This window comes from Ptychodera flava, chromosome 20, assembly GCF_041260155.1.
Source record: "Ptychodera flava strain L36383 chromosome 20, AS_Pfla_20210202, whole genome shotgun sequence".
Classification (NCBI taxonomy): domain Eukaryota; kingdom Metazoa; phylum Hemichordata; class Enteropneusta; family Ptychoderidae; genus Ptychodera; species Ptychodera flava.
In genome coordinates, this window is record NC_091947.1 from 25,412,008 (window position 1) to 25,437,150 (window position 25,143).

A 25,143-nucleotide genomic window follows, 5' to 3' on the forward strand; every position below is an offset into this window, starting at 1 on the left:
TTAACACTACATTGCTGACAATATATTTTACCGTTTCTGCATGAATTTTTCTTTTTTAAATTATAGTATATTAGTACTTCAAACAGATTAACAGTTATCGTGATGTCAACCCATAATTTTACATCACAAAGACAGTAATTCTGCCAATTTTTTTTGTTTTTCAGTCATTTTATAAATTTTGCACTGCACAAGATGATTGAACAAAGTGCAATGTTTGAATTTGTAAACTCAAAGAATAAAAATCCTTTGGTCACAAATTAAATTATTTTTTGAAAAGAAATTTACTCTTAAAACACTTTTAGCATATATTCTTTACACGGTCATGCATTTCAAGGAAAATATGCCTATTAAAACAGTAATTTCTTCACTTTCAATTTTTTTTCAATACTATGACAATTATCAGCCATGAGGTTATACAAACACAAGACCAGATAAGCGTTTTTCATCATTTCCATAGGACTCTTTGGAAAATCCATTAAAAACAGTTAAAAGTGACTGGAAATGATCACTTGGTATACATTTAATTTACAGATGCCAGGTTGTGTATTTCACATGCACTCAGGTCAGTAAGGAAGTGCGTCATTACTATTTTGGACTGTTAATTCTTATTTCTGAATTGTTTAACTTTTTTCCACATTGAACTATCTTTAGGCAGTTTATACTGTAGCTTAGAATTTTTTTGATTGATGTATTTAATCATCTTTTGGGTTCTTTGGGTCCATATCCCACCTCATGCCCCTACATCATCAACTATTTACCAACAACTCCATGCCAACAACCAATTACCTGACCTGGCCACACATTAGAGAAGGTACAGCGTCATTGACGGTATTTTTTCATATACTAGTAAAGGGAACATAATTGTTTCTTTGAGGAGGTAAGATCTCTGAAATGTTCAAATGGTTTGTGAGTGGCCTTGATGAGTTGTAAAGTGGAAACTTTGTTGCACCAGCTTTTGCAATGCCAGTATTAAGAAAAATGTTTCATTTAAACAAATTAAATTTACACATTTGTTCCTAAACAAACAGCACTCAGCTGGTTGTAACAATACAAATATAACATTTAGCAGTAAATCTGGTCAAATATCACAGTTTTGAATTAGAGTACAGTGCACTTTTGTTAAACCTTTAATATCTTTGTGTAAAAGGCATTAATTTATTTGTAAATTTATTTGAATAAGTTGAACTGGTGCAAATTGAAGTGACCCAGCGTTTTCACAGCAAAGTGCCATGATGTTCACAGCATTTAGCAAATGTGTTCAGTATCATATTACAGCGTACTGTAAGTTTCCCACAAGTCTCCTTTAGTTTTGTTGATTTACAGTTCTGTGAAAATGTTTCACCGAAAATTTCCCGTCACGATGTGTAGCAAAACTACATGCATGAGAAATGGATAGATAATATTAAAAATTAAAATCAATTGTAAATTTTCGGGTACCATAAATGCTGCTTGTTTCAGCCAATCAATGTCCATAAAGAGGGATTTCAATTCTCAGCAAGTCTGTAACATGTAAATTTCATTCAATATTGATTCTTTTGTTGGTATTTTCAGATCTCGTTTCTGTGGTTTTCCTACCTCCGTTCAAATTATTCCTTATGACAATCTGCAAAAATAGATTGGAAATATGCAATTGCCCACAACAATCTAATTACCATAAAATGTGATGAACAACGAGTGCGTCGAGACCTAGGTTCAACTTCTAAACGTGAAAATGAAATTGCTGCTCACAAAAATTTTTGAAATTTGATGAAGCAATACCTTTTGTCACATGAAATGTAACCATGGCTAATAACAAGTAGTGCATAGTGTACAGCTGGTGGGTAATTGCAATTAAGTATAAACTTTGGAAATTCAAGGTGCATTTGTTGAACTCACAAAGTATCAGAGTCCTTGAACAATATCCATTGGATGTGAAAAGAGAGAAATTTGCCCAGAAATAGCTTTTTTGACACAGAGACGTGTGCGTTTGCTACTTCATTAGCCAGTGCTGTTGATTGTCATTATAGATCTGATCCTGTCCAGATAAAACTGCCATTCCAATGTTTTGAGAGTGCAAGTGATGCTTTTGGTACAGAGTAGCCAGATCATAGTAGACAGGAAACCGTCTATGCATGGCCAGATTTATCTGTATTGGAGACTGATGTGTAACACGACTGTCCCTCACATGAAATACTGACATGAAATACAGATTCAGTAGAGGGTGAACGTTAGTTGTCGGTTAGCTCTTTACCCTGGGTGTTTAATTTCTGATTGTGTTAGTGCATTGGAAAGACTGCAGGCTCCTGCTGCTCAAAAACAACTTTGGTACTTGACCCTGGAAAAAGAGTAGAGTGCTTGTGTAAGCAACAAAGTCACCACAGCAGAGCACGTAATTGCAGCAGTTCAAGAGTTCAGTTCCAGGTGGCAGTTTATTATTAGAATGGCACTTGAGTGGTGTGTACTGTTATCTACACAAATAGAACACAATAACCTACAAAGAGTGATGTATCAAAGGGATACTTATGCATTTCCTTTCAAATTTTCAGTTTCAAGCAGTGAATGTTACATTCACCATTCCAAAGAAGGACTTACACATTTTGCATGAACTGTGCTGATGCTACCGTGTTAATGAACTTTGGTTCAGAGCTATGCTGTGACTATGAGAGTGAACGTATAGTTACAGTCACCCCCTGGAAAGCACGCACCGGACGTCGGACTCGTGTAGTCTCAGCCTCAGCCCCATGCGTTGGGTACCGGGGGGTAACTGTCCTGAATGCCATTGAAACATTTATCCTACCCGAGTGGCGCCCGTGTAGGACGTATCCTGCATGACTCCATACATGAATCTAGGGCGTGAAAACAGGTCAGTCATACAACAACAGGGGCAGTTTACAGTAGGTAGATTCGTTCCCGCGTTGACCTTGTGTTCACGAAACAGACCGCCCCCCCCCCCCCATTGAGCAACAATTGCCTTTTAGATGCCATGAATTTGATAACGTGTCGTAGATGTTGATTTGGCAGTGACAATTAATGTTGTGAATGTCGATTTTGAATTATGAGAGCCGATTGGCGATTATAAAACCTTGTTCGGAGCAGACGTACAGTAAGGGAAAAGTCATTATTTACGGCCTGGGGGTCGGGGGAATCTGATGGGTCACTCAAAAAACTGATTACTCAAAATGTGAAGAGAAAGAAGGGTGTTACTCATTTTTGGTGTAAAATAAGATTGAAACGCCTCTCAGAGTGCACATCAATTTCTCATTTCAATTTCTCAATTTCACATCAATTTCTCAATTTCACATCCATTTCTCAAAATTTACTGTCCCCCACTAGACAAATGGAAACACCTCTCAGATTGCACACATCTGACAATTTCTCAAAATTTCCAACGAAACAGAGGGATACGTCCTCTGACACTTCCCCTCAGCCTCTCGCGTGTTCTCCCCTGTACTTTCAAAATGTGCCCTGTCATGATACCCATCCAAATGAAACAATACATGGTTGAATACTAGCGTGAGCTTTTATATCAGCATTTTGTTGCGACTTTGAATTTCATTTTGTTTGTTTCACCCTTTTCAATCGTCATTAGATAACCAATGATAATCTAACAGGGTACACCAGGATATGAAAAGCAGGGGGGTACTCAAAATTTCAGCGTTTCCAATGAAATACCTCTGACTCCCCAGGCCGTAAATAAAGACGGCCCCCCTAATTTCGCGTCGAATTTTGCTATTCAAAAACAATAGGGTTGAAAGATCACGCTTACAGTGTTATTAGGTCTATATGGTAAATATTGATGACTTTATGGCACATGCGTAGTGTTTACATATGATAGCTCGGACAAAGTGAAGTGTTGCATGGGCGTGTACATAAATTGTCCTCTCTGACTTTTTCACATGGCATATCACGAGCTGTTTGTGTGCGCAATAACCTCTGTACAGGTTACCAAATTTAGATTTATAGAAAACACGTGGCAATGAAAGGGGGTATCCGACCTGTTAGTTTAAGGTATGATTACTGCCCTATGTGAAGAACGACAAACGTTATCGCAGAACCTTAAAAAGGCATCAAACATTTTGTAATTCTAGGTATTGTTGTCCCACATAACAGGCGACAGTTAAACATTACTCAGTAACACATGACTTTGGTTAACTTTATTCGTGTAGTACCAAAACAATCATGCCGTCAACTTTATCACTGCACATAAGCCGTCTGTACAATTTGAACATCAAACTACACAACCGCATCAGTACCTTTAACTTTTGACAATTTTTCTTGTATTTTTGTTTAGGGTATCAATCATAGTTTCTTTGTATACTCGTGAAAGGACGTTTAAGAGCCCAGTATTCGGCTTGTATTTGTTTGACGTTGGTTTTTACTTATTGGAAAAACTAATTATCGAAAAGAAATGCACCTGTCAACTATACGCATGCATGTCGGACACACACTGGGTGCCTTTAGAAACTGGGTGCATGATGTGTACCAGAAAACACTGCCAAACGTCAAAGTTCACAGATTGTAGGGCTGTAGTGAAGTGATGTGCCCATGCAGGCTCGCTTGTGAAACCGAAAGTAAACGTTTGCTTTCTGTAGTGATACCATGGCGATAGGAAGTAACAACGGCCCCTAAATTTGGCTACACAAAATTAACTGAAATATGTTTTACAGCTACATGTATTGCTACGTTACAGTGATCACTGTGTATCAAACTCGTGATATCATAGAAAGGCCTCTTTACTCATGTTTAACCATGATAGTCCATGGCGCAAATAGTTGATTTATCGTGACGGTATCAATGATTATATTGTAGCCTTGTCAATACCAGTGAAATTTATGACGTCATCCCAAGATGATTACTGATAATGTAATCGATTACTAGTATCCAGCATTGTGGCCCAAGATGTTTTCTCCATCAACAAATTCCCTAGCATTTGCCAAAACTATAAAATAATAGCAATAATGTACCCCTCCCAGCCCATAATGGACTAAAGCAAACTTTGCACTCCACAATGCTCCCGGCTTGGTCTCGTACACAGTGTTGCATAAAGTTGCCTGTCGTCAATTATGGTCGTGGAGGGGGTACATCATCGCGTGAATAACCTCTTGAGTACCGCCATGTGACCAATGTGCGCACTCTATATTTACTGTAATGCACATAATATATCAAGGTCTTTTTAACAGTCAAGAATTTTCAAAATGCAGTGATTCGAAGATTGCTGTGCATTTCCGAAACGATATTCTTATCAAGCATGTATTCGTTCGGCTGCCTATGTCCAGCCAGGGTCCAAAAATTGGTGCCCGGGGGGATGACGGCCGGGTCTGTTCAATTTTTATACTGTCCATTGGTTGATGGTGTTCAAGAAGATTATCAAGCATGGTCAGATGCGAGTGAGAGTGCTGTATCTCAGTTAATATAATTGTTTTCGAAAGAGCGTCATGGAGTTGTTTTGAATATATTTTAAACTTACCTCAAATATACCCTCTGTTCGATAATTTCGTATTCGATGTGTTTGTTCCTATTTGGCCATACGTGAAATATTTTTAAAAGATTTTTCCCAGGGTTCAATGGTTTTTATCTCTCCGTTCTCAAAACATAAGCGGACTTCCAATAAATCACGTATCTTCCCCTCATGTTATAAATAAAAAGTACCCACGCCCTTTCTCTCCTTTGATAGAATAAAACGCCCTCATACGATTATTGTGACTGAGGGGTATAACTTAGGGTCAGTCCCTCCGAAAAAGAAATTGTTTTTTTAATTAAACGAATTTCTCATGTTTCTGAGAAAAAAATACAGCAGAACCATCGAGAACGCCTAACTGAACCGAAAACTCACACGTTACTGAAGTTAGAACGGATATACCGTGGTACGTCACTGCACCGCGCCTTCAGACGTACGCGTAATAATTGCGTGTAACTAAATTTAACCTCTCAATAATAACATTGATTAGAGAATTATAGGAGCCATATATTTTCCACGTGCAATTATCGATCGGACTCACAAAAACTGCGTGTAATACGTTCCCCTCGTTTAGGGGCTCGCTGAGGAAAACGAAACATCTTCGACAACCAGGTTTACCTAGGCGCCTATTTAGAGATTTGCAGGGATGAGGATCCGAGTCTGTGAAGACTAATGAATATTGAATGAAAAACGGAGGTTACAAGGCTTCTTATGACTGTTACACAGTGTTTTAATTTTCGATGTACATTAAGCATTAATTCGTTAGGTCACTTGCTGGATAGGAGTGAAGATGGTATGAGCTTAGGGAGCCTTCGTTATGTACGGCCTGGGGGGTGGGGGGTGGAGGAATTTCATCGGAAACTCTGAAATTTTGAGGAAACCCCCACCCCCGCCAAACCTTATGAATTTGAGTACCCCCATCTGAAACATAAAAATTTTGACTGAAACCCCCCCCCCCCAACTCAGAAAAGTTAAATGTCAAGACATGTTTTTGTAAAATTTACAAAGATACAGCAATAGTACGGACCTTTCATACCCTGCTAGATTATCATCTATTTCTTATGAAGGTTGAAAAAGGTGAAACCTGCAAAATGAAATAATTCAAAGTCACAATAAAATGTAGATATAAAAACTCACGCTATACCCAGTATCTAACCATATAGTATTGTTTACTTTGGATGGGTATCATGACAAAGTTGTCACCATGCTATCTGAAAGGGCAGAATTTGAAAGAACAGGGGGAGAACATGCAGGAGGATTAGATTAGGTTGTACCCTCTTGTGTGAAAAAATTGGAGAAATTTACATATGCAATGATGCAGTCTGGTGCAAGATGAGATGTGTTTTGAACGAATTTGTATTTTACTGAGTAAAATGTTGGAATACCCCAAGGGGAGAGTGCGAGCACCCCTCTCGCATCGAAAATTTTGAGAAATTCATGTGTGGAATGATGCAATCTGAGAGGTGTTTCAATTCATTTTGTACCAAAAATTGAGTACCCCCTTCTTTCTCGCCACATTTTAAGCAACCCCCTTGAAGCTTCCAATTTTTTGAGTGACCCCCCATGCCCCCATCACATTCCTCCGATCCCCAGGCTGTAAATAATGACTGCTCCCTTAGACGGTGGTTTGCAAAACTCGCCAACCAAAGAGATTTGACATTTAACATCCGTACTTGCTCTGTGAGATGTACCACAGTCTACTACTCAAACTTTGATCGAAAGAGAGGATCGCCCACTGCTGACACTCTGTAAAAATTCAGTCGTTGAATGTCAAATAATAATTAATTAGATTCTGTCCGAAAACGACGGGTACGAATAATGATTAACTTAACAAGCAATGGCAGTGGCAGTAATAATTGAAAATTTATAATGGGCAAGTTGAACATAATCACGATAATGAAAATGACGTCAAAGATGATTTTTGAGATAGTGGTGATAACGACTGTAATAGTGTGGATGACAGTTGAAAATGATGATGATGATGATGATGATGATGATGATGATGATGATGATGATAATTATATAGATATACTTTATTGTCCATGAAAACATGGAAAATTGTCTTTAACACCAGGACCGCTATAAAAACACCAAATATGGACAACACCATACAGAACAATACAATAGTTACAGACGAACACAACACTATATTAAAAGTTCCTACTTAAAATGGTGTTTGCTCTGGTTCTCCTGATGGAATCAGACATATTCATATTTAAACAGCAACTGCTGACGGTATAAATGACTTCTTAAAAAGATTCTTCCTAGCCCTGGGCACAAGTAGACGGCGTCCCGAAGGCAGATATTGAAACTTGTCATTCAATGGGTGAGATTTATCACCAAGAATGGATAAACCTTTCCTACGAAGAGCATAAGTATACAGTTCTCCAAGATCTTTTAACTTTGTCCCGACAAGTCGACTACATATGTTTACAATTTTCGTTAGTCGCATTCTCTCTTTAACAGAAATATGACCAAACCATGTGACAATGTTATAAGTTAGAATGCTTTCAATACAGCAACGATATACAGAAACAAGGATATGACTGCTAACATTGAAACTCTTTAGCTTCCTCAGAATAAATATTCGTTGGTGAGTTTTCTTATAAATTTTGTCTGTATTCTCTTTGAAACTTAACTTCTGGTCTACTATGGACCCTAGATATGGAAATGATGATACTATTTCAACCTGTTGATTGTCAATGGTAACAGATTCTACTTTTTATGATTGACACGACGGTCTTGCAGAGAGTAACTGATGGGATGGTGATTGAAATGATGATGGTTATGATGACGATGACGATGGTAATGGAAAATAATGGTTGTGATGTTGATGATAGTGCACAATGGTGCAAAATATCAGATTAATAAATAATATTGTTATGATGGAAATGAAGATGACAAAAGTTATGAAAATGTCAATTTGCAGATGAGAGTAATGATATCGTCATTGATGGGGAGAACAATCATGTGTTTATGTACCGCAGCTTGACAAAGTTTTATTTGAAAGGCGTTTAGGCCCCTATAAAATGCAAAAGTTTTGCGTTCACAACTTGAAAAAAAACCGGGACACAAAGTAAATGGAGTGAGTTGGCCATATTTGCACTGCAATCTTTGACTATTAATTTAATAGATCATAAGCACTCTCATCCACTGTTGATGGCAATTTGTTCATGCAGTATCATCGGCTATATAATTTGCCATAGGCTGCTGACAAGTGTTTGGCGCTGGAATACGGTGGTAGGCTTAAAGTCATTTGGCGTTAGGGAGGTCAACAACAGACCTTCATAATTCGTTGCAATCAGTAGAATATCTTGATAATCGGATACAAATGTGGTGCATCGTTTGAAGTTGGTTGAAACATTTGGCGTGCATTCAAGGTGGATGATCCACGCAAAAATGAAAATAAATGCTGTAACATTCTCTGTAATTGCATATGTCAACTATCGGGTACAGTGGGTCGGACGAGAATATGATGAGAACGGGTGGTGTTTCCGTGTTATTTGTGCAGTTCACGCTACTAAGCTTACTTTATGCCAAATTTCAGTCCTAAAACATGTAAAGATCGAGGATCAAATCCTACATATTGATATTTCTTGTAGTGTAGAGCTCTAAAACATTCATTTACGAATGACTTTAGATCGATCACACGATGAAGGTACACAATACGGGTTTTTTTAGCAGATTCCTTTTCACAGAACGGAATTATCTTGCCATTTCGTCTTGAATTCTATAGCGAGATAACATCACTTTTGAATACGCTTTCTAAAATGATTTCTCATTCCAACTCTGTCGCGCAAGTTTCAAGAAAATGACAATATTATAAGGATGTTTTCTGGCATTATCATGTCGACCATTAGCTGGAATGGGCAGCGTTGACATTGTACCCTGACTACTACCAATGGGTAGTTCCCCACCGTAATACATTTTTGAAATCCTCCCTAGTCATCACGACATTTTGCAGATAGTTCGCAACAGTGTCAAAATGTTCAAATAGTCAAAATAGTCAAACATTCTCTCGGCTTATGCTATAGTCTTTTATGAGTACAGCCGAAAAGCAGACGTGACGCGTTGCTCCTCTTTCACCCTGTCCGTGGAGTAAACGTTACCCTGTCAATTTCACGTTAACCTGTCCGTCAGCCTTTTCAATAACATTGCCAGAATTTACCAAACTTTGCCGTTTCCCTTTGGTCACAGCAAGCAGCAAGCAATGATAATTTTCTTATAAAAAAATAAGTTACTCTTTCCGACTAGATGGGTTGCTGGGAACCGGAATTAGTCTTGAGCTTAATAGGACTAAGCGTAAGTCTTGGTCGTATTTGCAGTATTCAATAGGGTCTACACTTGTCTGCACGAGATGCTTCTCGGAGTGTTAGTATACTCGTACTACCAAACTACAGCGGAAATAAAAAAAAGAGGAAGAAGGGAAAAAAAGCGAAGCGCCCAACGTGGGGCTCGAACCCACGACCCTGAGATTAAGAGTCTCATGCTCTACCGACTGAGCTAGCCGGGCTTGTTGTTTCTTCACGAAAAATCATAGACAATATTTCTTAGTTCCCATTTTCGACAAGTTCTTGCTGTTGCTTTAGATTTATATTTTGTCTACAATTATTAATACAAGGGGCAAAAATTGTGGAAAAGACACATCAGGAGATTTTGAATATGATCGATCATTGGAGAAAACGGTTTTTTAAACATCAGGGACTGCCTGTGTCAGAGTCGGATGCGGGGTGAAAGGTTTTGAGCATGCGCAAATGGAGTGCCAGGTGAAAACAAGCAGTCCGCAGATAGTGAACTGAACGGGACATGTGTCTGGGACCGTGGTCTGTGCTATACTTCAAATGATTTGATTCGCGCCGGACATCAATCAAAGATGGCATCCACTTCATCCGGAGCTAGTGTCGACCAGGACGTTGTCGAAAGCGTAGTGAATTACGTTAAATCGGCAGGTCTTTTTGATCAGTTTCGGCGGGATTGCTTGAATGATGTTGACACAAAGGTTTGTATTGTATATTCATGTGATCACAGAGATGCAGCGAAGTTTTGGAACTTGATGATGTGAGTGATGTGAAGTGATGCAGTTTTTTTTTGTCTTTTGTTTGTTTACTTTTTGTGGAGTAACTGTATGTGATGATTGCAGTCAAGTCATTGCCAGAGAATTTGCCAACATACTCCAGTCATAGAGGTCTATTTTTTACATCCATGCTATAGCTATAGTGTAGACATGGTGGTGGTAGTACTACCTCCATGGCTCCTACTACCTCCATGGTGCAGAGTAACGTAATCTTTCTGCTTATATAAACCACATTGGCAACTGCAAGCGCCTGAGGGTAGCACTACCCATGGAGCTACCAAAAGAGTTTCATGCACTACCTCAATCATGGTCCCTTCATCTTGTGGAGGGACCTCGCCTCAATGCTCTTCCAGTGTTTGATAACTTATGTTGTAGTGCATAGTGCATTCCTAATTCTCACCTGTGCAGGTCAATTCTTTATCCCGGTTGCAGCCAAATATTCCTGAGATGAAACACAGACAAGTCTGTGTATGTATGTATGTCTTGTCTATGGATGAAACAAGGATGTACGGATCCCTTCCTATCTCCTTGGAATAAACATGGACATAAACGTCCATGGGATAAACAAGTAGAGTTGACGGCAATGTTGGCTGATGGAGGTACTGCTACTAACCAGTCTCCATGGAAGATCCAGTACATGTAATCAATAGCAGTTGCAGCCACAGGCGCTTAGCTCATGGGTTTGCGAAGCCCCTATGATACAACAAGTAACATTGGAGGGGCTTCACGAACCAACAAGCCAAGCACCTGTGGTTGCCAGAGAACTGCCTGAGGGCAGCCCGAGGAAAAAGTTGGCCAAATTTTACCTATTTGAACACCAACCCAGTAGATCAAGCCTGGCCAACCAAAAATAACATTGATTTTGCATTCACGTTTTCTCTGGTGCTTTTAGAACCCGGAATACGTCGGACTTCACATCCCCATATCCTGATTTTGAGATCATACCATTCAGTGCAAGGGGTGGTAAGATGTCAAGCTGCCTGTGCGCAGCGAGTCACTGTTGTAGTAACCTTTGCATAGAATGGTATGATCTCATTATCAAGATGCGACGTCGATGACATCCTTACAGTCCAGTTTTCTGTGTTCCAAAACTGCCTAAAAAAAATTCATGTGAACGCCAAATCAGTGTTATTTTTATTTTTTATTTTTTATTTATTTATTTATTCAGCTTTGACATAAAGTCAGGATGAGTCGCACAGGTGACTAACACCTATACAAAAGCAACCCTCCACAAAAACACACATGTAACAAGTTACACATACAAATTAAAAACAGAAAAGACAAACGCAGAATAAAACAGTATATGGTATATGGTATTTTTGGTTGGCTGGGCATGATACAAGTTGAACCTATTGGGTTAGTGTTAAAATTGGTGAAATGTGGTCTCCTTTTTCCTCGGGCAGTCCTCCAGCAGTTCTGGGCATGTCTTTGGGCAGCTACTGGCAGTAATTGGTAGGACCTGTGGTTGCAGCCATCTGCATCATTGCTGCAGTTCCGTAGCCCACTACTTTCCCAGGCGATTTTGGTTGCAGGGAAAAGTGACCCTTCCCTACCACCCAAATCGAAAGTAGGCTACAAAACTGCTGTAATCCGCATCATTCATTGACTTACTTCATTTGTGTTGAAGTTGAATGGACAACCCATCCTACTTACATTGTCTTGGAGGCTGATATGATCACCTTGAATGTATTAGCATAATATAATATCGCAAACTGTAAAGAATTTACTCTTCATGTTTCAACTGTTGGTTGATGCCCTGTCCTGTCTAAAAGGACGTCCATGTTCAAACTGAATGCTTGGCAGTTAACTATGCATTTTGGAGTAGAACAAGAAAATGTAAAATACATACAGAATAAAAGTGCCGAAAAAGTACATTTATAAGCCGTTGTCCAGTAAACTTCTTGAAGATGGGGCCTAATGTTTGAACTTTTTAATTTTTACTTTGACTCCATGCTTGGCCTCTTTACCAGCGTGCGGACACATTTTACACAACATTCTCACAGCACTGCACTGTGAGCGATATCATTTGATGTAGTACTTACACTTATCAAGAAGATTATCTTACACTTTGACCTTTTGAGTGCTGCACAAAAATTTTAGCGCAACATTTTACCAACTTTTATTAATTTTTTTCTATGAATTTTGTTGATAATTTTGGACAGTACGTCATCTTCATTAGACTCCTGCAGGTCACAATGTGTCCCAGAACAACAACATCTATCAATACAGTACATATTCATGAATTTGGAATAAAAATTGTTTGAATTAAAATAATGAAAAAGAATTGAATTATTCACACCTTTTGCTTTTTTGCTGGATGTCAAGATAGCTTTATTCTGAATTTATTTTGTCATGCTAATAAATGGCAAAACTCTGCCATTACGGGAAAGCTCCGTTAACTTTAGGAATACCCCACTTCCCTACTTAGTTATCAGGGGATTAATGTCACAGACCTGCCTTTCCTACAATGGCACCAGCTGGATTAGATAAACGTAACAATGGAACATTAACACCTTTGAGGATTAAAAGTCTTCTGTTTGTCACCCGAGTTGGTCAGGCAAGGACCCGGGTTTCAGGTACCATGCAAGTTAATGTAGTCTTCCTCTAATGCAATGTTGATGATCTCTTACAGCCTGCTTATCAAAATTTACGTCAGAGGGTTGAAGGGTATGTATCAAACTTCCTGTCCAAGCATACCTGGTCTCCCAACCTCAACAAGAACCAGCTACGTGACAGTCTCAGAAGACAGATCCATCAGTAAGTCTCTCTCTACTGAAAATGAGTGTGTTGATTTGCCTCAGGGCTGCTAGCTCAACAATATGGTCATGAATAATTTCTCAAGTACTGTAGTAAATCCTTGTAGTTGGTATTATGCTTTGTTCTTTCTAGTCAGCAGACTTTCCTTAAAAACATGGTATATGTAAGTGATGACGTCAACTCTAAAGTGAGGGTGTGTCTAAGTTAGGGTGTGTCTAAGTAACCAGCCAATTGGCTTAAAGACACAAATGCAAACATATTTCACGCCATAGATTCCGACCTTGTCAGTTACCATGGATCAGTGAGTCTCAGTGTCACATCAGTCTGTCAAGAATGAATAAGAATTTGCAATATCATGTTAAGGGCAATGAATTTTATAATGGTTATCATGGCGTTCAAATGCAAAACACAGTACTCAGTTTAACACTTATGGTCCCAGATCACAAATGCAATGATATTGTAAAAGAGTACACTATTTTAGTCACAAGGACATATTGCGATGCAAAAACCATAGTATTACAGGTGCAATGCAGAACGTAGAAAAATCACTCACAAACAAAAGAATGTGAAAGCGGTCTGATTAAATAGTTTTTAACCATCATTGTGGCCATGCAGTTATAAAATTTAATCCTGTGATGACCATTATTAGAAATCATTTCTCCATCAGACAGGAGAAATCAGTTGTTTTTCTTATGGTGTTTTCTGCAGTCACAAATATCATTCACAACACCAAAGAATCTAAAGTTTCTAGGACAAGCATGTCTCATCATGACATTGGAAAAAAAAATAGAATTGTTGGTCCCTGTCTTTTTCCACCAGATCAGAAATGCTTTCTATGGGTGTAGAAAGAATTGTGGAACAGGTTGTGGAGCCCAAAATACAACACATACTCAGACCACAGATTGAGAAGGCATTTCAGGAATACATGGAAAAGAAGCAAGAGGAAACGCCGCCAGTGACGACTGCATCGGATGATAGCAAAGCCACATTACCAATTATACCCTCACATTCAGGTAAGGTGTACTAATAATTGTTTGTGCTCAGTATCTAGAGAGTATGGAAAAAGTATTTGCCTTGAGAGCTAAAGAGTGTAAGGTCACAATGTTGTTCTTTTGACTAAGTGGAGGATGGTAAGACACTTTGATAAATTCTTTGTTTGCTGTCCACGACTGGGAAGTGTTTACGTAAATTGATGAAAAACAAACACAGGTTTTAAGGTATTAGAAATTTTAGAAATCAAAAATTGGTATTTTCTTTACCCCTCCCAAGAAATACAAAATTAATGTATGTATTGTGTTTTATTTCTTTGTTTGTTATTTACCCAATGGGAAGATAACTTTGAGGAAAATTCGAGGACAGCAAAGAAGGAATTTTATTAAAAGTGTCTAACTATGTGTATTTAAATTATAAAACTTATATGACAAAACTGTAGAATTTATTTCACAAAGAATATGTGTAAGTGACATGTAAACCTAATATGTGTTGTATGTGTCTTAAACTTGTATTCTAGGCACACCGCCAAGCTCCAAAGCCAAGATCAAAGTAGGGTCAGAAAAGGCGCCACCAGACATCCCAGCCAGAGTCAGGACCTCTTCCACTAGTAGTGACACCTCAGGAGTGGAGAAAAGTAGTTCTGTAAAACCGGCAAAGGCTACTGGTGAACAACAGAAGAAACAAGTGACAGATCCTGGGTCATCGTCTGAGAGCAAGAGCAAAGTCAAAGAGAGTGGAGTCACCAAGCCAAGCAAAGATGTGAAGAAGGTCGGTGGAAAACTGCCAGAGAAATCAAAAATGGGTTCATTGAAAACTGGATCACTGAAAAGTGGGGAGGGCAAGAAGCCGGAGCAAGGATCTGGGAAAGGGAAGGCAGGGGAAGCGGACAAAAGTGGAAAAGGTGACACCCATCCAAAATCAAAACTCACAGAACAAAGTGGACAAGTATCGGAAAAGTCCGAGAAAGTCAAAGTAGGAGATTCACACCAGAAAGTGAAAGTGGACGCAAAGCAAGGTGATAAGCAAAAGCCATTCTCCAGTGATAAATCAGGCACTCGTAAATCGGATCAAAAGGGAGGTTCCCAGAAAGACGACCGACAGCGATCTGACTCAAAGGACAGAACAGAGGTCAAGGGAAGCCTGAAGGAGGAGAAACAGAGAACGGAGTCAAAGGAGAAAACCGAGGGAAAGGGAAACGTGAAAGAAGAGAGGCAGAAAGCAGACAGTAAGGATAAACTGGAAGGGAAGGTTGGCTCTAAAGATGACAAACAGAAGTCTGAATCCAGAGACAAAACAGAGGGAAAGGCAAGCTCTAAAGAAGACAAAGCAAGATCTGATAAAATTGAGGGCAGTAAAAAATCTGATTCAAAGGATAAAATTGAGGGTGGTAAAACTGAGCATGTCAAATCTGGTGAGAAATCAGACAAGCAGAAACTAACTGTTAAAAGTAAGGACAGTTCAGATAAAAGCAAGCCACCGAGGGACCAAGTGTCAAAGTTAAAAACTGATAAAGGACTGAAAAATACAAAGGATGAGAAAGCAAAATCTACAAAGTCAGAAGTTCCATCAGAGAAGAAAGGTAACTCTGAGGTCAAGGTTAAGAGTTCTGGTGAAGGAAAACTTACAAAAGATGTTGTGAAAAAGGAAAGACCAAAAGAAGTGAACAAAGATAAGAGGGCTGTCACTGGCAAGGATAAAGACGGAAGCAGTAAGCAGAAAGATCCTGTGAAAAGCAAGTCAGATGTGAAAAAGAAAACTGACATCAAAATAAAGTCGGAAACAACAAAAGCAGAAACAAAGGTGAAAGGAAATGAGAGCAGTGAAAGTCTTGTGAAAGAATCTACTGAGAAAAAGGAAGATTCTGTGAAAGGGAAAGTTCAAGGAGCAGCTATGAAAGGCAGCAAAGATTCCAAGAAGGAAGTGAAGAAAGAGGTTACTGAGAAGAAAGCAGACAAGCCTAAGGAAATCAAGAACCTGCCTGTCACCAGTGAGAAGGTAGTGAAGAAACCAGATGAAACTGTGAAACCTGAAAAGGTGCAGGTGGGAACCGATCAAAAAGACTCAGGCATGACAGAGGAAACAGCGCCCTCAGAGGAGAGTAAAACCACAGCCACAGAGACTGAGCAACTGCCAAAAACTGAGAGTGTTGTAGAGCAGGCAACTAGGGATGGAACATCACAACCTGGCAAGGCTGATGAGGAAAACAAAACTATCGAAGAAGCGGAACATAAAGATGATGACTTTTTAGATGATGATAATCTGTCGGATGTCACTGTGAGTTCTGTTCATACAAGCGATCTGTCATCATTTGAAGATGAAATCAGTTCTGTCTCATCAGTGTCATCCAGTAGTGAAGACTTGTCATCGGATGGAAAAGATGGTAATTATGCATCTAACAGTTATTTTTGTTTCATCTCTCTTTTTTGGTATAATTGTAATTTTATCACTTTATTCATATTCTTTAGGCATATGTGAAAGTTAAAATATTTTACATTTTCTGAAGTTATTTTACATCTCATGGCTATCAGACATTATCTTTTCATTTGTAAATCAGCCATTTCATCCATACTCAATCCAGAACTTTTAGTACTGTTCTTACTTTAAATAATTATCAGGTTCTTCTGGCATGAAATGTTGTGAACTTATCTGTTCTAAAACTCATTGTTTGATCTAGGGAGGCGGATTTAGAAGTAGAAATATCACACACAATGTGGTCGAATTCTTTTGAGGTTCTGAGCAATTGATGTGTTACTAGCATTTCGCAAATCAAAAGTGTCAGATGCACATTTGAAAATAGCGTAAAGTCATACCCACATCTCTCTGACTGTTACACACAGACACGGATAGATCTCTCAGTAAAAGCAGAGACTCGCCATTTGGGAGCATCAGTGGGGACTCTGAGAAAAGTGGTCAGACCAAACGGAGACCGTCAACCAAGGCCCTTGCTCTCAATCGTTACTATAGTGACAGTGAAGATGAAGAATCCCGCGAAGAGAGAAGAAAGAAAGCGGTAAGTTTTTTGCATTGTCGTTAAGCTTCTTGAAACATATATGGAAATATTTCCGCATCTTGCAATATATTTTTATGGACAAATTTCTGTGTGTATCTCAGAAGTATTGAGTGCAATGTATGGATGAAAAGTATGTGATTTTGCATAACGGTCAATAAATAATATTCTGCTTTACTACTCTGGTTCAGAAGCAGGATTCAGTACATGGTTCTGAAAAAATAAAGAATTCACTCTATTCACCCCATGTGTTGTTTGAAAAGAGGGCCAGTCAAACCTACTAACCCAAATCACATTAGATATTGTGTAGATAGATCATAGTAAAGGCAGTTGAGAAAATGTGTTGCTATCAAAGCATACAGCAAAAAGTGAATTAGATATTGTGCAGATAGATAATAGTGGAAGTACTTTGGAAAATGTGTTGCTATCAAAGCATACAGCAAAAACTTAATTAGATATTGTGTAGATAGATCACTGTTATACAGTTTAAATTATGTGTTGACATTGAAGCATACAGCAAAAACTGAAATACATGTAGGTATTGTGCAGATAGGTCATAGTTAATCCAGTCTAGAAAATGTGTTGACATCGACGCATACAGCAAAAACTGAAATGACGTGGAAAACAGAGAATTGACAATACAGAACCCTGCTCCAGATATGGTATTTGTCATTTTAATCAATCTGTCACACAGTTGTATGTGATTATTTTGTCAACATATAAGGTACACCTCTCATTTGAAACTGAGCTTCTGCAAATTACTTTATCCTGGATGCATTGTCAGTGATCTCCCCAGGATTTTCTGATAGAGTGGCGGCTAATTTGCATAACAATAAATGTAATTGTTATGGCAATGAGTTTATATTGTTTACCAAAATTATAGAGCGGTGGCCACCACTCTATAATAGCTCTGGGGAGAACACTGCATTGTGTCTCACCTGTTTGTGTTTTTGCTAGGACTGGGGAAAGTGACTTTTGAGCTTTGTGGTCATTCCCACCATCATCACAAGGTAGAACACGCCTCGGGGACAGATATTCGGACTCTCAAACTTTTCCAATGTTTTCTGATCTACCACTTGTGGGGGTTCATTTCAAAGCTCTTGGTGTTATATAACTTTTCACTGGCTTAGTTTTTCAAAAATCGAAAATTTTATTTTTTCTCAATAGAGTTACCACAGGTATGGCGGCCATTTTGAATTTCAAATATCGGTAAATCTTGAGTAATTTGTTTCTCTAGTTCCAAAATTTGCACCAATTGCACCCAATTTTTATTCTTGGTTTTGAAAGGGAATGATTGAAATATCCTTTGAGGAAAGTTTGAGCAAAAGTTTAAGTCTTTTACTTTCGAGGCACATACTACCTTCAAATTTCGGTAAATCTTGAGTAATTTGTTTCTCTAGTTCCAAAATTTGCACCAATTGCACCCAATTTTTAGCTCCCATAGCCATATGTATATATGGCAATGGAAGCTATTCTTATAGGCTAGGGAAATGTCTGTATGTATGTATGTCTGTATGTCTGTATGTCTGTGTGTCTGTATGTCTGTATGTCTGTATGTCTGTATGTCTGTCCGTCAACATCAAAAACTCCAAAACCGCTGTACATTTCATCTTGATATTTGGTGTGTACATGGATGATGGGCTGTAGATGAGATTTTGTTCAAATGAAGTTGTCATTGCCAAAAATATGCAAATTAAGTGAAAAATGTAAAAACAGTCAAAATTGAAAAAACTCAATAACCACTGAGCAGATTACATGAAAAATTAGCATGTAAGTACTTTGGGCTGACATGAAATGATTGTGCACATCTTGGGTCAGTATCTTGGACTTGCTATTTTTCATGAATTTTTTTGTAATTTTCTCCCATTTTTGGTCAAAAAATCTCCTGCTCTGAAACCACAAGTCCGATTGATTTGAAACTTGGTATGGAAGTGCATAGGAGTGACCTTTCCCAAATGTGGGCAAATCGTGGTGAAATTTGCATATTTTTAGTTTACACGTCCATAGACTCCCATGTATAAGGCAGATCTCCATAGACTCCCATGTATAAGGCCACGAAAAATAAAAATTTAGTTTCTCATCGTATTCATATTGCAAAAAGGATGCAGTGACACAATTTTTAGTCCCCATGGATGAAGTCCAGTGAGCTTATAGATTGGGTCATGTCCGTCTGTTCGTCCATCCGTGAGTCCATCCGTTCACGCAGATATCTCGGATATTTTGACAAAATGTCATGTGACCTTGATGACCTTTGATCTCAAATATACATATTTGTCCATAACTCAGTAACCACAAGTGCTACCACCCTTCATATATGGTATGATGGGACAGCTTGTGACGCCACATATTGTACCTCATTAATTATGCACATATCTAATTTTGAGCGAGCCAATAGAGCTAGAGGTCTGATTTTTGGTATATAGGGATAACTTAGCAAAACAATTTTTTTGACAAAATGTCACGTGACCTTGGTGACCTTTGACCTCAAATATACATATTTGTCCATAAATCAGTAACCACAAGTGCTACAGCCTTCATGTATGGTATAATGGGACACCTTATGACGCCACATATTGTACCTCATTAATTATGTGCATATCTAATTTTGAGCGAGCCAATAGAGCTAGAGGTCTGATTTTTGGTATATAGGGATAACTTAGCAATACAATTTTTTTGACAAAATGTCACGTGACCTTGGTGACCTTTGACCTCAAATATACATATTTGTCCATAAATCAGTAACCACAAGTGCTACAGCCTTCATGTATGGTATGATGGGACACCTTATGACGCCACATATTGTACCTCATTAATTATGTGCATATCTAATTTTGAGCGAGCCAATAGAGCTAGAGGTCTGATTTTTGGTATATAGGGATAACTTAGCAAAACAATTTTTTTGACAAAATGTCACGTGACCTTTGACCTCAAATATACATATTTGTCCATAACTCAGTAACCACTAGTGCTACAGCCTTCATGTATGGTATGATGGGACACCTTATGACGCCACATATTGTACCTCATTAATTATGCACATATCTAATTTTGAGCGAGCCAATAGAGCTAGAGGTCTGATTTTTGGTATATAGGGATAACTTAGCAATACAATTTTTTTGACAAAATGTCACGTGACCTCGGTGACCTTTGACCTCAAATATACATATTTTTCCATAACTCGGTAACCACAAGTGCTACACCCTTCATGTTTGGTATGATTGGACACCTTATGACGCCACATACTGTACCTCAATAATTATGCGCATATGTCATTCTGAGCGAGCCAATAGAGCTGGATGTCTGATTTTTGGTATATAGGGATAACTATAGGAGAGAAATTTTTTACCAAATGTCATGTGACCTCGATGACCTTTTACCTAAAATATATGTTTATGTCAATAAATAAGTAACCACAAGTGCTATGTCCTTTGTATTTAGTAGGATGGGAGACCTTATGACAACACACGCTTTACCTCATTAATTATGTACACATCTAATTCTGGGCAAGCGAATAGAGCTAGAGATCTGATTTTTTGGCATATAGGGATTAATTAGCAATATAATTTTTTTTTTCAAAATGTCATGTGACCTCGATGACCTTTGACCTTGATTATACATATATATGCATATTTCAGTAACCACAAGTTCTATACCCTCCAATTTTGATAGGATATTAGACCTTAAGATGTCACATCTTGTACCTCATTTATAATGCGCATATGTATTTCTTGGCTGGCCAATACTGCTAGAGTCTGATCTTTTTTCCCGATTTAGAACCATACTTAGACATGCCTCATGTGTTTCAAATTGGGAACAACAACATAGACCTATGTGCCCATAGATCTCAACATATACACTCCAGTGATACTTCTTAATGACCACATTTTCCTGCCCCATCAAGACTAATACTCCTATTACAAGTGGGGACTATGTCATTGTAAATGACTTGTTGAGTTAATGGTTGTATCACAGTATTCAATATATCTAATTCTGTATTTTTTCCATTTTATATTCTGAATAATTACATTAAACATATTTCACTGTCTCCAGTACATTTCATTTAAGTATTTTCACTTCATGCACTTTATCCCTTTCACACATGTTCAAATATCTGACCAGAGAACAAACACTAAATAGTCCAGGATGGGAGCTACAGTGTCATTGACGCTATTTTTATTCTTGGTTTTGAAAGGGAATGATTGAAATATCCTTTGAGGAAAGTTTGAGCAAAAGTTTAAGTCTTTTACTTTCGAGGCACATACTACCTTAATATGACTTTGGAGGTACTATCATTCAACAAAAAAGTGATCTATTCACCAGTTCATGCTTCTTTTGAACGCTGTGAAGATAGGAAATCCAATTGTACATTAGCCTAAAACTCAGTGTTTATATAATCTCATATTTGCCAAAGTTGTCTGTACAAACGGTACGGTAATGGACTGCCAATCTGCCCACCTACTATAGATACATTTAGTATCTACATATTCTTTTGAACACTTCCAGGCCAAGGAGAAGGAAGAAAGAGCTGCAAGGAGACAACAGATTAAGGAGGACATGAATGAAGCCTGGAAAAAGAACGAAGAAGAGAAGAAGAAAAAGAGAGAAGAAAAGAAGAAAGTGAAACAAATGACAAAAGAGAAAGAAGGTAATCTAGTACCTCAAGGGCGAGTATCTGTCACTTTTGATGATTTATTTCACAGTTTTTGTAAGCCCTCAAAGTTTTTCAGCACCTTGAAGATCACGTGACAGCAGTATAAACAAACTCACATGTACAAACTTGCATAGGAATACAAAGATTTTATTTGTGCCGTCACGGTGGTCCATTCGAATTCCAGGGTTAAACCTATTGGAATGTGCGATTGTTCAAATGGTTTGCACCATCTGTCTTTCACATTCTGGGTGTAGCCATTCAAAAGATTTGTTAAAAGTCTGTACTGTTTGATAAAGCTAGCACTCATTCTGTGTAAACAATTGATAAAGTTTAGAAACGTCCTCAGGGTATCAGTGCGGGCATATATTTTTTTTCTGTCCTCTCTTCAGTGTTTTATCATTGACATTGCACATAACAATCAATGTCTATGTGATTCCCTGCAGAGGTTGAAAAGGGAAGATCTGGTCGGAGAGGTCGCACTAAAGAACAGAAAAAGGAGGAGAAAGTACAGGCAAAGAGAGAACAAAAAGTGCTGGAGAAGAGAATGGCTTTGAGGAGACAGCGTACCCTGAATAAGAAATACCTGTCTGAAGACTTCACTTCCTTGTTCAGTCAAAAGGAGCCTACTTTCATCACAGGAGAAGGAGACTCCAGTGACAAACAGACTTCAGAACCTCCAGCGGCAACAGACGTAGATTCTGAAACGTCTGCTCAGCAAGCTGCAAGAAAGAGAAGTCACTCAAGGGATGCTGAGGAAAACCCAAGCTCAAAACCTTTCTTTGTGTCCAATGTGCCAGATGTGGGACCCTCATATGAACAGACATTCTTGGCCAAGGCTCTGGAGCTTGGTAACTACAGTTGTGGACTTCGAAGATCGGGAAGGCGGTCGTCTGTCATGACGGATGCGGGCGAGGGTTTAGAACAGGGTCTGCCACCGAAACGAGGACGTCGGATTAGCAATGCATCAGGGTCCTCGTCAGATCACTCCTCTGGTAAAGGACACACTGACAGTCAAATTGGCAAACAAGAGAAAGAAGTGACCACCAAGGAAGGGAAGCTTGAGAAAGAGACGAAAGAAACTGTGAGTGGTGCAGAACAAGAGTCGTCTGCACTGGTTGAGCTAACTTCACCAGCCACACCAACTCAAGATGAACCATCTTTCCTTGATGAATCAATAAAAGATCAAACTGTCGTGGCCACTGTCGGTGATTCACCTATTCCAATCTACAGTCTGTCATCTCACGTAGATCATCAACAGTCGCCTTTGAAATCCATCTCAGCCTCAGCCTCAGAAATGTCCAGGGAAGAAGAAGGGAAGTCAAAGGGACAGGATCAGAGGGATACTCTGCCAGACTCCAGCACTGAAAAGGTTCCCAAAGAAGCAAGGGGACAGTCATCCAAATCTGAGGAAGAACCAGGAACTTGGAATGTTGCTTCCGGGTCACAGGACCGTCCCAAGCGACATCACAGAGAGACACGTAGGCACTCCTCGCGACATGACAGCCACTTTTACAACGATGATGACAGCAAGTCACCCGGTGCAAACCCTGGTGTACGCCCAAGAAGGCAGTCAACCAGAGAACACTATAAACCCATGTCTGACCAGTTTGACTACTACGGCGGCAAGAAACCCCACCAAGGCAAAGAAGAGGAGCCAAGGAGGAGACACTCTTCCCATTCTCCACGGGACAGCAGATCACGGAACTCACCCCCTCCCCGGGAAAGCAGATCTCGCAAGAGGCATGCATCTCCTCCTAAAGAACACAGACAGTCAAAATACAGAGGCTATTCACATAGACGATAAGAACCTATTATGAAACTGTATTGTAATATAGAAATAAGCATTCTGTAATTTGTGTTCAAAGCCAAATGAAGTTGTAGGTTTGAAATAGAGGCATACCAACCATATAATATATATACTGAATTCGAAATGAATGCTATAAGGGATTCATTCTAAAAATAAAGGCATGTCACAGACTCAAAAATAGTGCTTTCCAGATAACATAATCTTTTGTGACCAGTGTCTCAATTTGATAATGGCGATGTGTATAAAAATGTGGCAATGTGTGCTTGTTCATATGGTGGGCATAATTATACACAACGCCTGCAACAATGCAAAATATGTAGTGTAATATTTTACGCTATGTTTGAACTTATCGTTCATGTAGTGTTTTGGATGAATTATATGACAGCAAGTGCCATATCAGCCTCAAACAAGTGTAAGGATTGTAGAAAGTTGGCAGACTGTTTTATTGGAAACCTGGTTCCTTGCTGTTTTATAAAAGTATGTGGCAATCGCATTCTGAATGGCCATAATCTGTGAAATTTTCAAAAAGATTCTTCCTGAAATGGTGAAACCATTCTGTCTTTACCACAATGCAGCATTATTGTTTGACACACACACACACACACACACATCGGCAAATTACTTAATACCATACAAAACACCTGTACTGGATTTTCCATGATTTAGTCATACGTGTCTTTGTCAGTTGCACTGAAAAAACTTGAAAACTGTATAAAGTATGTCAGTATACTGACATAAAGGAAACCAAAATTTCCTTTTAGTGGCCTAACTGTACTTCCAAACATGAATCATGGGGTTGAACATTTAGCAGAGTCATATTATTTTCAGATAGTGTCTGTATGAAATACATATGCCAAAGATTTGAGTGATATTGTAGGTCAGTGAATAGAATGTGTATTACTGTGCATTGTTTAATGCTGTAAATAGCTCTATTATCTCATTTATATCTCAATTAAGACACATTTTATGTTTTCACTCTTTCTTATGTAGCAAGTTTTCTATGATAAAAGACTTGTCAGAGTAGATGGTTTGAATTTAATTTGTCACTGCCAGTCTCATTGTATTGGACGTTCTGAAAATAAAACGTTTGCCAGTAGTGAAAAACCCCTGTTGTGGTGTCATCCTTTACCCCCGAGTGCGTCATCATGTCTACAGTTCATAACTTTAGACTTTACAGGTCAGATGTGGTGGATATCATATCAAAGCTTGCTTTTGCCCTGCCATCCTATTGATATTCAGTCAGTTTTCGCATGAAAACTTTGTAAAAATGCCACTTGTGTTCATATTTTATAGGATCAACTGATTGAAGATTTCAACCTTATACTAGCCAAGGTGTGCAAATCAAATTTGTGCAGAGTGTCCATTACACTGTGTAGATCACGTACACATTAAATGATACAGTCGTCAGAACTGTGCT

At 38.7% G+C, this 25,143-nt stretch overlaps 1 protein-coding gene and 1 non-coding gene across 2 annotated transcripts; one reads left to right on the forward strand and one right to left on the reverse strand.

Annotated features, from left to right (window-relative positions):
* Nucleotides 1–9,877: 9,877 nt before the first annotated feature.
* On the reverse strand, nt 9,878–9,950 carry Trnak-cuu (transfer RNA lysine (anticodon CUU)). The gene has a single exon. It is a non-coding gene; the product is annotated as a tRNA-Lys (tRNA).
* Nucleotides 9,951–10,206: 256 nt separating this feature from the next.
* On the forward strand, nt 10,207–24,830 carry LOC139120406 (biorientation of chromosomes in cell division protein 1-like 1). Its single transcript, XM_070684802.1, has 7 exons — nt 10,207–10,436; nt 13,144–13,268; nt 14,088–14,281; nt 14,779–16,641; nt 17,099–17,271; nt 21,772–21,913; nt 22,363–24,830. Exons 1-7 carry the CDS (start codon nt 10,311–10,313, stop codon nt 23,721–23,723), a joined length of 3,984 nt encoding a protein of 1,327 aa, XP_070540903.1. The 5' UTR covers nt 10,207–10,310; the 3' UTR covers nt 23,724–24,830.
* The last annotated feature ends 313 nt before the right edge of the window (nt 24,831–25,143 follow it).